We start from the raw sequence: 13,759 nt of genomic DNA, 5'->3' as shown, positions 1-13,759 counted from the left end.
GAAACCTATCTATGTATTAGCTTCACTCATGTCCTGAAACACATTTTTACAAACCTCTGCAGTAAAGATTAATCACAAATTTGGTCATGTTTTGTTTTGGACAACGATCAAAGCTTCTCCAACAGCAAGATGTAAACAGTAATACATGAAAAATGATTTAAAACGCATCAGATGCAACCCAGACATCCCGTCATGATGGCCTGCCTAGAAAACCCACCTCAAAGGGAATAAGCACATCTACAAACATGATTTGTTTTTGTTTGTTATTTCCAGTCTGTTCGCGATGTATCAATCTGTTTTTTGAAAATGAGTTATGATCTATGTGAAGGTAAGTCTTCAGTGGTATACTTTATGTTAGCATCAATTGTATCACGCTGTCTGGCACCTTTTTTAGACAGATGGAAATACATCTGTAGGGAGTGGGATCATTTTCTATAATGGCCATTCGGGTGTTCCCTTATGCTGTTGAACTTCACTCTCCTCTTAACATCCACAGCAGACAACCAGTAGGCATCAGTTACTCTAGTCACGGGCACCAATATAATGTGGATATGTCTGCTGATGGTCTTGTGCCAACACCCATACCATCCACACAGCACTCCAAGATAGATAGTTATCTTCATTAGAAATGTAGGATTAGAAAATCTCACATTCTCAGTTTCACTACTAAATTCTGTTGCACCACATCCGGGTTCCAGTTGCGGTATCACCAAGCCCTCGGGGCTTGAGCCCAGTTCCTTTATGCCACGCTGCGGCACCACAGCCCACTGTTCAGTTTCCATGTAGACGCTTCGCCGCGATGGCTTAGCCCGTCCACATCGAAAACTCACGAGGGCTTTATGGGAGCAAAGTGCAGCGGCACTAGTGCTGAGCTTTTGTTTGCCTGTCTGCAGGAGACGATGAACCAAAGAGAAAGGGGCAGGTGCTGACACTGCTGGCTGAGCAAGCCCTTCATCATGAGGACTACAAAGCTTCCCAAATCCACTGTCAAGATCTCATGGCAATAGGTATGGCTTCACCACACAGGCGCAGCAGGAGATATTGATTTCCGTTTTCTTAAAAAAAGATAAACACTTCATTGAATATTACAGCAGTATAAATAGCTAAAAGCTTTTTAGGCTTAACTGCAAGAGCAGCATCTGAGCAGAACACTTTAATAAAAAAAAAATAATAATAATAATTAATTTGTGTACATGTGAAAACGCATGCTCATTTCAATGAACATATTCTGAGTTCATTGGTAAATGCATACATTAATGTAGAGCAGATTGATTGGAGTCTTTCCCGGCTTTGTTCTTTTGCCATATATTTTCCGGTGTTTTATGAGCCTTTTCATCCAAACAAGGAGGTCAATGGCTATGTTTGTTTGCACATATTATTCACATAATATATCGTTACCCAAATATTTAAGTGTTCCGACTATGACATTAGCAATGTGAACTCCTTAATCTCTATCATACCATGAGTAATCCAGTATTCTGGTTATGAGAAACCCATATAAGACATGATATTCCTTTACTGAAAGGCTTATTAAGTTGTGTAAACACCATTATTTGGAATATTCCTTGTATAAGCCCACACCTGTGCATGGTCTGTGTTTGGCAAGGAATCTTGGGTTGTAATTCCCTTGCTAGCTAGCTGTCATGGCTAACAAAAAAGTGCTTTCGGTTTTGGAATAACTCGGAAATAATTGTGTGCAGTGTTCTGTTTTGCAGAAGAGCTCAGAAAAAAACACAAGATAGTGTATGAGGAAGTATCTTCAGAACCATTCTCCAAAGTAAGATAATTTGTGGTAGAATGTATGCCTATCATTTACAGGCCTTATTTGTAATACGCTGATTAATCTGATAAGGTCCTATTTCATGGTGCATGTAAACAGCTAATTCAGTATATGACCATAACAAGGGTGAGGAACATTATCCGAACTGTCATGTGCATGTAAATGTAGTCAACGGGAGGATTTCTTACAGTGATTTTTTTTAGATATATTGAGACTTACTGAAGAGCCTTGGATTAAAGAGCTTGAACAACTGTTGAAAGATGTCTTAATTACAGGTTTAACAAATCCTCTACATCTTGAGGATATAAGATGCCAGTGATAAGGGTCTTTTTGGTCTCCTTGAAATAGCCTGGGTAGACTTTGTGATTCACTGATAACAGGAGAAACCGCACTCTCTGTGTGAATCTCTGATCATAATCATAATTGGTCTCCATGGCTGATTTCCAAGTGCTTTGAAAAGAGTTGCCAGTTCCCCAGTTTAATTGTAATCACCATACATTTACAGTGGCGTCTGAACAGATTGCAGGCTCTGCCTCAGAGACAGGGAGACTGCCATAGGAAGAAATGGGGAAGTGTAATAAATGAGTTGCAGCAAAAACAAATGGGGAAAAGAATGAAAGGCAAACAATGAAATGTTGTTTGTATGCAGTAGCATCCATGTAGCCAGGAGCTAAACAACAGGGGCACTGCAGCTAAGTGCTACTCAGACTTTCTGAAGTAGCGCTGAGCTTGACTCTCAATCACCGCAGAGAGTTCACTCACTATATTTATTTTCTCCATCATGCTGCGTTTGTCCCCCATTGAAATATTCAACAAAGGCTCCGCATCGCTTGCATAGCAAGGCTGGCAGGAATCCCAGCTGGAGTCACCCTTCGTTCTTGTGTCTGTCTGTGCCCGTTTCCCCAGGTTACAGCGCAGGGTGGCACGTGTGCAGCCAGCTGGGACAGTGTGAGAGCTACCAGGATCTGCGGGCGCGTCAGGAGCTCATGGCCTTCGCCCTCACGCACTGCCCACCAGACAGCATCCAGACCCTGCTGGCCGCCAGCAGCTCTCTGCAGACCCAGGTGGGCCGTCGCACACTGCCAGCTTTTTCTCAAACATGGCTTTGGGGCATAAACAAGGCCACGCTGCTCAAGATTCCAGTCACTTATTGTTACTGTGTAAAAATGGTCATCTACCAGATGGGATCAGTGGCATTTCAACAGATGAAGGGAGAGAAGAACCCCCCTGCCACCCCCTCAAAAAATACCTCTGATGATGTTCCCCACATTGGAAAATAATGTCTCAATGTGGCGATGGTGGGGATGATGGCATGGATAGCGGTGAACGCCGGGTTATCATGCAAGTAAAGCTACGGCATCGCTCCGCTTCCAGCCGTTTATCTGCAGCCACATTTGGTCCAGGCAGCAAGCTTTTCTGAATAATTCATCCCATGCTGCAGACGTTGAGGAAGAATTTGACTGCGCTATCAGGTTCTTCACATCCCCCACTTCTGAGAAAACAAGATAAACTTCCGAAAGCTTTGAAATGTGTGCCAAATTGTTCAGAAGGGTGATGCCTTCATCGCTTAAGCTGCATGTTCCACCTGTTCGGAATGACTGCTATGTTCTGGAAGGCAAACACGCAGAGGGAGTCATTTTGCTATATTATACTTTAGAGGATTTTGTGGCAGTCCGTTTGATGTTTTTTTACATGTATGAATTATATGTTTGAAAAAGCAATTTTTTTTTTTCTTCTAGCAGCCATGCTCATCCATGTACAACTTACATTGCTCACATCACCCATCACCCATATTTTCTGATGGAATTCAGGTCCAGTACCTTGCTCAAGGGTCTAACAGCAGCGCCCTACCTGGGAGTCAGACCTGAAACCCTCTGTTTACAAGCCTACAAATATGCCACAAGCTCACTGTGCCATACTGATTTACTTCTGTCATTTGCTCCAGAACAGACACCCATAAAATTCAAGTATTCTGATTTGATTTTATACTTACCTGCTCTACGTTTCTGAATCCTGACATCAATCATGTGAGTTTTATTCCTGTTCAAGACTGTTCAAAAAGCTTTAGCTATTACATTCCATTTTAAATGATAGTAACAGCACAACTAAAGTGTGGTCACAAGTCAGCCAGAAATCATTCCCTTGCTTGATAACTTCTAGCTGGATATAAATGATAGGTAACTGATAGTGACTTGTTGGCTGTAATAAAAATGCTCCCAACAGTGAATTACTGTCAGTGGCTAGAGGGGCTAGGTAACTGTGAGATTCCAGCTTTTGTGCAACTGTGAACTTTACTAGTAGATGCACCAAAACCTCCAGGTTGATTAGACATTCAAGTGGAGTTCCAATGCTTCTTGAAAGCACAAAACAGAACTTTGCAGAGTGAAATTTACAGTCAGGATTCTTTGAACAATCTCAACAAGATCGTTGCTGAGCTGTGGACTTCCAGAGAGAACTTTGATTTCAGCAGGGTAGCTACGAAGTGGCAGCAAATGAGAAAGAGCAAAAAATAATGAAGGAGCATAAAGGGGACGAACCTAAAGATGAACAAAGTTTCTGGTGTTTTTGGGAGACTGGGAAACTTTGGGAAGTTCTGGAACACCAGACATTTGTTTAGCTGTGTAATTCTACACCTGTTCTTTCTCCCAAACATTAACTAAATTTTAAAAAATGCAGAAAAGTTTACAAGAATTGACAGGGGATGGTAGCTCCACACACAGTGGTATTCAGGAAGTCTACCTCTTCTGTCAATGATGTCGACTACACACTTCATCCACTGAAATTCAGGCCCTGATCTGTAATTTAGTTTGCTGGAAATTTATCTGGGTTATATTTTCTAAGTATCTAATTGGCATTGCTCAGCCTGTGTCACAAGCACGGTTATTTCTGGTTTCTGATTAATTAACATATCTCAAAATGGCTCTGAGAATGCGCTGTATTTACATTAAAATTCCAGTGGGGTGATGAAAGCCGCCCCATTTGGCATCCACCTGCGTGCTTGGAGCTTCGGTCAGTCTCCACCTGTTGCCACACACTGTCTGGATGTCCTGTTTGAAAATGAAAACGCTGCCTTGGCTGTGTAGCATTCTGATCTGTCTCTTTTTAATTTGTACAGCTTTGCCTGGTCTGTAGCGTCCCTTTCTTTCAGCTTCTCTCGGACCTCATCAGCATTAGCACTTACTGTGGGTGTATCTGTGACCTCCTCACTGGTGGAGCTCACAACAGAATAATTGTTGAGTTACGCCTGCAATGCTTTTGTTGTTATAGAGCATGCTGGTAATAACCCTGCCTATTTTTAATACGCTCACCAATTTCACCGTCTCTGTTGTTCTGGCTACAGTAGAAAACATGCCCATATGATCAGATCATTTGGATCTCAGTAGGGAAGGCAGCCTTCTTTTATATCAGCCCCAAATTGCTACAGGAGCCTCAGTGGGGACTCTGCTTTTCCATAGCATATGGATGATAATGCAGCAAGCTCCTGGCGAGGGTTAACTCTGTAGAGGGAAGCTCGCTGCGCTAATCTTGAAAGATCCCTCAGTAGCAAACAGATGGCACGTTGGCATCTCAGGAAGTGTTTTATTTAATTGTCAGACTTCATCATTATGTGGCATTGCAGCACTGAGGCCTGGATGTCGCACCCATATAGATAGGATTAATTACTGGAGGAAATATCGCCCCGTCTCTTGTCCTTATTCTCTGCCATGTGTGGGTGACTCACTCGGCCCCATTTTCTCGCCTGAAATGGCAGTGGGTGTGTTTCAGTCTCCCATACGTTGCGGAGAGCAGATGCGACCCTACATGCTCTTTGCCTCAGCCCTCTTGCACTTTTTGTTCAGGAGTAACTTATAGATCAGCTTGAAGGCTGGGAAAAGTGTCATTATAAATGTCAGGTGGTGTCTGTAAATTGCAGCTTAATTACACAGGAAATGTAGAGTCGTCGCCCCCCCCCCCCCTCCGTCAGTTCAGTTTTCTGTGTGGTGGCAAATTGCCTTTCATGTCTTCACATGAATGAACAACCAACAAAGGTTCTTCTTAAGAGGTATGACACAGCTTCCTACTAGTGAGATTGCACGCCACTGTCAAAACAGTGACCCCTGGAATATGTTTGAAATGATTGGATTCGAATCTGGAAATTGCGGATGAGAGATTGAAATAGTGATTAATGCAGTTTTAAATTGTTTTCCGAGGCTGTTTGTCCATCAAAATCTAATGATGCTTAAACTCGCTATCTCTTTGTCTCTCTCTCTCTCTCCCTCTCCCTTACTTTCTTCCCAACAGATCCTGTACCAAGCAGTGAATTACCAGATAGATCCATCTCACCTGGGAGATGGACACAGTCATTCTGCACCAGCGCCTGATGGTGCAGAGTCCCAGCAGGTCCGTCACATTGTTGAGGATTGCTTCTTGGTAACATTAAAAAGAATTCTGTAGTGTAATCTTGCTATTCCAGTCATGTTGTTTGTACACTTACTTGATTACATGAAATATGCTCTGTGAAGTGTCCTGTGACAATTCCTGTGAGCTTTTAGTACAGCTTTGAACTTATTTTCATTCAAAGGGCCGAGATGTCTTCAACCAGTAGCATTTGTTACTGAATCGCCTTATTTTCCCCCGGTGTCTGCAGCACACCAGCTTGATATTGAAGCTGTTTGCTTTTGCTGTGGAATATTACATGCTGAGATAGAAGGCTATTCTCTAAACAGCTGGATATCACAGGTTTTATTTGCTTTATAATGAGTGTAACTACTAATCATAAATGAAGGTAATTTAGTGGAACCTCATGTTAATTTTTTCCAGGTAAAGCGTTGTGTTGGCGGTTGTTTTTCTTGGGGATGGGAAGATCCTGCTTACTCTATAATTTTCTTCAGCTGCAATCGCTGAAGTTTATTGAACGTGATTTGACAAGAACATTAGCATGATCAGCAAAAGCTTTTACGTTTCATTAAGTAAACTACATGACTTTTTACTAAGAGTTGCTTTTGAAGGGGGGGAAAAAAACTGCTACCAGAACACATAATGAAAACCAGGTGAAGCCAGTTAATACACCTTTATTTAATATCCCTACATGCTTAAAGTGTTATTTTTTCAACTACAGTTACTATTACCTTACTTTATACCACAATCCTCTTAACATCACATATGTTTGCCTTGGTTTCTGTGTTAAATGAACCCTTTTAATAACGGAAACCTGTGTATTATCACCTTCAGAGTAGCCAATTGAAGCTTTTTTGCTGTCGAGTTGTAGTTTTAAAATGATTGATTTAATCAATAATGCAGTACATACAGTGCATAATACTCTGCTTATTAATATCACATCGGTCCGGGATGTTGTCATCCTTGGTTGATTGTTGAAAGCAGAATTAAAATCTGGGTCATACTTACTAAATATCTAATTGGCATTGCTCAGCCTACGTCACAAGCATGGCTGGCAATTTTAAAATACTTTTATTAAACATAACATTGTAATTCTTTCATAACGGTTTTTTGTGTGACAGTGTGTAAACCACTTTTTTTCTGAGATTTAGTTTATATTCAGGATGTTTTATTTCTAGTTTCTGATTAGTTTACACATCTCAACATGGCTCAGAGAATGCACAGTATTTATATTAAAATTCCGGTGGGGTGACCTCAGTCATAGGTGCCTTGCTGGCTTGCATTTATTTTCTGTCTCAGTCTGAAGACTCAGGAAGGGAGAAAAAAGAAATTTTTTAAAAAGCAATGTCTATTTGACTTCCATGTGGACTGGTACTAAAGGACAAGCCTAATTATGCTTTTTTTCCCAAAAACATTTGATGTGCTAGTTGCTATGGTAATTAATGTGAGATTCAGAACTTTCAAATTCAAATTTTTGTTTCTTAGTGCCTTTTTTGCTTATTATACACCATTGCACTCAATTGAGTATCAAATTACATGTTGCGAGAGAGTCCAAAATGACTCTCGCAAGGAGAATTGCTTGATTCTTACAAGCAGAATATTCAAACACCATTTGTTGAGGAATGAGTCTGTCCCAGTGTTTTTGATTACTAGTTAAGGTTGATTCTTTTCAGTAATTTTTACAAATGGAGTGCACTGCACCATACTTATCTTTAGGAACAGTGAACAACCAATCTTCTTTAATGCTCCCACTTTTTCTGGGCAGAGTCCATCTGTGCTTTTTGTTTTATTTCTTATCTCTTTTGAGGTTTATAAACAGATACTCTTAACAACAAGGTTAAAAAAATTCAGTTTTACATCTTAAACAGTCATCTCGGGTTAAACAGATGTACTTTGCAGAAGAGTGCAATGTCTGTGTTCTGTCTGAAATTTGAACCTTCAGCTTTAATTATCTTTACAAAAATGCTTTATATTTCTGTTGATAATGTTAGCACAATATTTATTCATATATTTCTGTTGTAAAAAGTGTATCAGGATATGAAGTTGTTAAATAAACTAGCTGCATATTTCATATGCAGTAAATACGCTGATTGGCTAAATAGCTCAACTTTATTATTTATAGCATTTTTATTCCATATTAACTAGCCGAAAGATGCCAGGAATGTGTTTAAAATTTCATGCACACACAGTGCCTGGCATCTGCTTACCACTTTGTGTGTTTTCCAAATAGATTATTTTAAACTGAATGAAGTATTGATGGCCACTTATGAAATGAGCGCGATAAACTTTTGGCTGACTGTGTTGTACGTCACAGCAAAGTACATCGCGTGTGCATGTTCTGGCGTAGCGTTTTAAATTGGCTCTTGCAGAAAAAAGAAACGGTACATGCGCTGCCTCTATCACGGATCAGCAGGTTTCTCTTTTGAAGGTGGATGCTGTTGCAATGTTGGAGAGACTGACTCACTCTTAACTGACTCGGCGAATGCGAATGCTTGCCTCTTTGCAGGCAGACGCGAGCGCGCCTGGAGCCAGGCACTCTGCAGACCTGCTGCACAGAACCACCGCTAAAACCATGGAGGTTCTGTCTAACACCACCATGACCACTAAAGCCGTGCTGCATGCCGTCAGTGACTCACAGTGGTGGAAGACGTCCGTCAATTACCTGAGGCCTCTACACGTGAGAGTTTTTGAGTACAGTCAGACAGACGCAGTTTAGCTTCATTTAAACTACATTAAACCATGTGTTAGCATACTCAGATGCCCTAATTAGGTAGCATACATTTTACATATTATCCATGTACACAAGCAATCTGGTTTGATTTCCCTGTTAAAAGCTACTAAAACAGCATGCTACCCACAGATCTAACCTGCTGACTTTTGTAAATGAGGCAGGTTTGGTAACCAGTAAGATCAGAGAGAAAACCAAACATTGCCCTTTTTTACTGTTCTTTATTGCGTAACTTTGTGTTGAACTGACATATATCTTCTCATATTCATATCCATATTTATATTTTTAATATATGCTCCAGTACATTATTACACACAAGCTACAAGCTAACATTATGGTTATGTAGACAAGTGCACACCAGGGCATATCAATACACCAGTACACTCTGAGATGCACAGGACACAATAGAGCGGCCTTGTCACTTAGATATTCCGTTTATTTCCATGTTTTGTTTTGTTTTTTTGCTTTTTCTTAGCTTTGCTAATCTAACTAATGCCTTTCAAATCCAGCATTAAGCATATAATGTTTTGAGTGCTAAAACCACTGCAGGTCCCAAGGCTTGCAGAGCAAGCAATTAAGTATTAATGTTTTGCATTTTTAATTGACTTGTTTGTTGAATATTTCAATGTGCATCATTGTGGAAAATGGATTGCAGCCTGGCCTTTATTGTGTCTTGTGCAGGGAAGAGAACCCTTGGAAGTGATCCGATTGAGACGACCATGTGGATTTATAAATATTTAATGCCACTTTATCTCTCCTTAGGGTCAAGGACCCGGGCCTGCACTAAAGGGACCGTCTGGGGAAAACGCAGACCTGGAAAAACAAGGCTGTAACCCTTTCTATGAATCCTTGTTTGATAATCCTTATATTGATGAAGTAAGTAGTGAGTATTGTTAATTATTTAGTATAAAGGGGGACTTTTTTAGATGTGCTCCCTCTCCACCATTTCACTTGGATGTCCTACATGTAATATTTATGCTGTACCAAGGGGGCAGTTCCATCAAAGGGCAAAATGTATATATGGCTATATTTATATTTCATATATTTTGCATATTTTATGCAATGATGTATTTTATACAGTCGTTATTTTCTTGTACTTTTTTAAGTATTTGAAGATAAACTAAACAAAAAAGGTAATGTAAGTAATGAAAACAGCACCTTTCCCTTTTTGACAGTACGTAAACCCATTTTAGACCCAACGCTGAAACGTATACGTGCTTAACTGTCCTGTGGCGTTGCACAATTCCAAATGCGGAACTCGAGCAATTTGATTTAATTCCATTATAGCCGCCGCTGCGTGTTAATTTCGCCGCCGTCGCAGAGTCTCACATTTGTCAGGCTCAGTTTCAAAGCAACACAAGTGAGCTCCACAAATTTGCCGGGTTCTGTCCATTAATTTGCTGGCAGCATTGGTGCAGTTAGTGTTTCAAGGCCTTTTAAGTGGCACACTGAGTGGGAGGAGTAGATTCTGTGGAATGAAAGGCTAGCATGCCCTTTACGAGAAATGTCTGCCTAATCCCTTCTGGCATGGCCTTGCTATTTTAAATGGAAATACACATCTTGTAGCAGGGGTGGGGAAATGTGCAGTATGTTTGTGTACTCATGCATACCTTTTCCTTTTTTTTATAATCACTACAGCATTGATTTAAATGTGATTTGTGTGTCTTATATTTGTAGTTGTGCGCTGTCTGCACTGTAGAAGAGCAATTTAATTGGTCTTGTGATACGATCAGTGTTTTTTGTGGTATACAGCCTCAGTTTTATGAAAAAGGTCATTTGCATAATGGCAGTTGCTCATTAAAAAATAGCAGTCTGTGGTTTTACTCCTGGTATTTATATTCCAGATCTCTCATCTATTAAGATACCTGTTAAAATGAAAGTAGCCTACACACGAGTCTTCAGTGTACTGTTTAGGGTGCCGGACTAGAGAGACCATTCTAGAGAGGATGTATTTACACCTATGAAACAATGTTTTCAGAGTGAAGAAATCTACACATCCTACGATCACGTTCATCAGGAGAACTTTGCTGAAGTGCTGTTGCGGACCGGCAAGCTCGCCGAAACCAAAAGCGAAGGCCAAAACCTCTTTCCAGCCACAGAAGGTAATGTGGTGCTTAGTTACTGAGTTACTTACACAGATTCTTATTTTGTTTTGTAGCATTTTGTTAAAATACAGTATAAAGAATGACATGTTAAATAAATGGTTTGGATGCATCTGTGTTAGTCAATTAAAAAGAAAACCAGTCAGAAGGTGTAACTAAAATCTGGAAAGCATATGGCTTTTTGTTTTTTTTGGAGAAAAAACTCCAGACTTAAAGCAATTGACTTCTATTTTCCTGCCAAAATTTGTTATTGTTTGTTTATTACTTTATTAAGTGAACATAATAAATATGCTCTGTGGTTATGAGAGGCCAGATGGTGTCTTTAGAGGAGCCTGATCTGAAATACGCAGTGTGAGGAGAGAGACTCGCAGGAGGGGGGAGGGGGGTGCTTTCAAAGGCACATACTGTGAATAAAACAATAGGTTAGCCTTAAAGGAAATCACTCGTCACTGTAGTCAATGGCACTTCACCGTCAGGCCCATATTGCAGGCAGGCCTGAGCCCGCAAACATACGTCACTTGTGGCAACCTTAAATGAGAAACACTCTTATTTCACGTGTTAATTGTGTTGGCTGTTGGAACATTTAGCTGCTTAGCATTGGTGGCTATAAAGCATGATGTGTGACAGTGAATTTCAGTATATTATCAAACAGTGTATTGATCGGGTACACAGTGATTTAAGCCAGTCACTCATACCGTTTCACTTACATATCTGAAACTGTAGTTGCAGCATTTATTTCAGAAATATATACCATATACAGTGAAATACGTAAACGTGCGCTATATATGAAATGCATCTTGCATGTGCGACTAATGAGGACAAAGTAGTTTTCAGTCAAACGATTAATCAGAGGGCCAATGGATCGAATGAAGTAATTATGGATAACATTTAACAACAAGAAACTGCAAATAATAAAGCTTATAATAAAGGTTCATGCAGAGTTCAAAGTCTGATAATTACTTGTTTTAAATGCAATGCCTAATTATTTTATTTCGACAAAAAAAGAAACAATGGTCTAAGTTTAAATGTTAAACGAACTCTGGCTTAATGTCACCTATCTTGTTTTTCCAGAGCAATTGCAATGGTAACAGTGTCCGTGTGTCATGTGATTAGCACTCTGCAGTATTGTGACTGGTTGTAACAGCTCTCAGTGGTTTGAGAGAATGCATCCGCACACATTTGTAGACCATGATCGCTCTTGATACCAATGTGCTGCTGCTTGCTGTAGCTTGCTATTTTTACTCTCAGCCACTTTGGAGAGTGATCGCTCCCTGTCAGCAGGCTTGTGATCATCTGCTTTATTCCTACTACCCATTTATATTGTCTTTCTCAAATTGGAGGGAAAAGCAATATCTCTCAGCATGAATTCTCTGTTCGTCTAATTTCACATCCCTGCGTTTCTCCAGTGTGTGTGTGTGTGTGTGTGTGTGTGTGTGTGCATGCGCACGCGTGTGTCTTTTTTTTTGGCTGCGCACAAAGTGCAGTTACACTGTCTTTTAGAATCAAAAAATGAGTGCAAGGGGTTTTTTATTATTATTTTTATTGGAAATTCTTCCATATTGTCATCTCCTGAATTCTACAGATCTACAGATCTGAGTGTCTACAGATGCTTTATTCTGCCCTTATCATCACCCATTCTGTACAACTTGAAGATATTAAGCAGAACGTAATTTACCAAAGTAGGACGCGAGGTGCCATTGAGCGGTTTGAGGAGGAACTGTGAAGGAGGTGTGGGAGCCAGAGCCTTAGCAGCCAGGCTTTTATAACTAAGGGATTTGAATAGACACTATGTACTGAAGGTACAAAACAGGCTTGTGGTATTTAGACAAAGCTAATTTATTTTAGAGATGGTATTTTTCTCCCGCAATCCATCTTGCTGCTGTATAAATACGAGGTGAAGACATACGTCTGAAGAAATAGGATCATATTGATTAATTAATGTATACTCATGCGTCCCTGCCACCAGTAAATAATGCGGTAGATTGTGATACAAGAGAGATAGTAGCCAGTCAAAATATCAAGGCGGCGTGGCAAGATGGATCGGCTTAACTGCAAAATCAATGGAAACCCTCAGGTCTGAATGCAAATCGCCGGCAGAAGAAAGAGCAGGGTTTTATTTCATGCAGCTCCTGTTGCTGCCATTCAAGTAAATAACATTCTTTTAAAGTCACCTTCCCCCAGGAGAAATGTTAAAGAAAGCTAGGGAAAGGACAGCGAGTACTCACAGTGAAACCAAAGTTATGACTGAAGTGTCAAAATTGATTCCGTGTACCTGTGACATGTCGACAGTCGAAACGCTTTTCCAATTAAAAGGATATTAAAATTGCACCGTAGCTATTTTTGGCCTGTTTTGTTTATGTTTGCTAGTGGCAAGTTTATTCCTTTGGAAAACAGCTTAAGAAAACACTCTTGGATCTAAATTAGACGGGTCTGTTTTGTAAGGTTTCCATACACAACATCACACATTATCATTGAATGCTGGTATTGAAACGTGATTGTGTAGTTTCGTTTTGATCAGTTCATTCAGGGCGCACTCAGTGAATGTTAAAATGATCGTAATTCAATTGTCAAAATACATTTGCACCCACATTGTTGGTACCTATAAGCAGCATCTGTAAATCATTCCTACTGTCTACCTACACAGTTCAGTTAAAGTTCTGTGTGTGAATGTGTATGTATGGTTGAGTTGTACCATGTTTTGATTGGACTGCAGTATTGGAGAGCAAGTGCAGATATATGACACAACTCAACTGATTCAGCATATTTTTTGAA

The 13,759-nt window shown here is 40.2% G+C and overlaps 1 protein-coding gene across 2 annotated transcripts in view; it reads left to right on the top strand.

The window, feature by feature from the left end:
• Window positions 1-13,759, top strand: part of nbas (NBAS subunit of NRZ tethering complex) — a 142,858-nt gene that overhangs the window by 61,211 nt on the left and 67,888 nt on the right. For both annotated transcript variants that reach the window (XM_036549571.1, XM_036549570.1), the window contains exons 33-38: window positions 894-1,007; window positions 2,687-2,844; window positions 6,062-6,160; window positions 8,664-8,834; window positions 9,648-9,761; window positions 10,864-10,987. In XM_036549571.1, the coding sequence (XP_036405464.1) occupies window positions 894-1,007; window positions 2,687-2,844; window positions 6,062-6,160; window positions 8,664-8,834; window positions 9,648-9,761; window positions 10,864-10,987 (780 nt within the window). The remainder of the gene's footprint in view (window positions 1-893; window positions 1,008-2,686; window positions 2,845-6,061; window positions 6,161-8,663; window positions 8,835-9,647; window positions 9,762-10,863; window positions 10,988-13,759) is intronic.

This window comes from Megalops cyprinoides, chromosome 17 (genome assembly GCF_013368585.1).
Source record: "Megalops cyprinoides isolate fMegCyp1 chromosome 17, fMegCyp1.pri, whole genome shotgun sequence".
NCBI lineage: Eukaryota > Metazoa > Chordata > Actinopteri > Elopiformes > Megalopidae > Megalops > Megalops cyprinoides.
The sequence above is the reverse complement of the archived record's forward strand: the minus strand, read 5'-3'. Positions and strand labels throughout refer to the sequence as shown.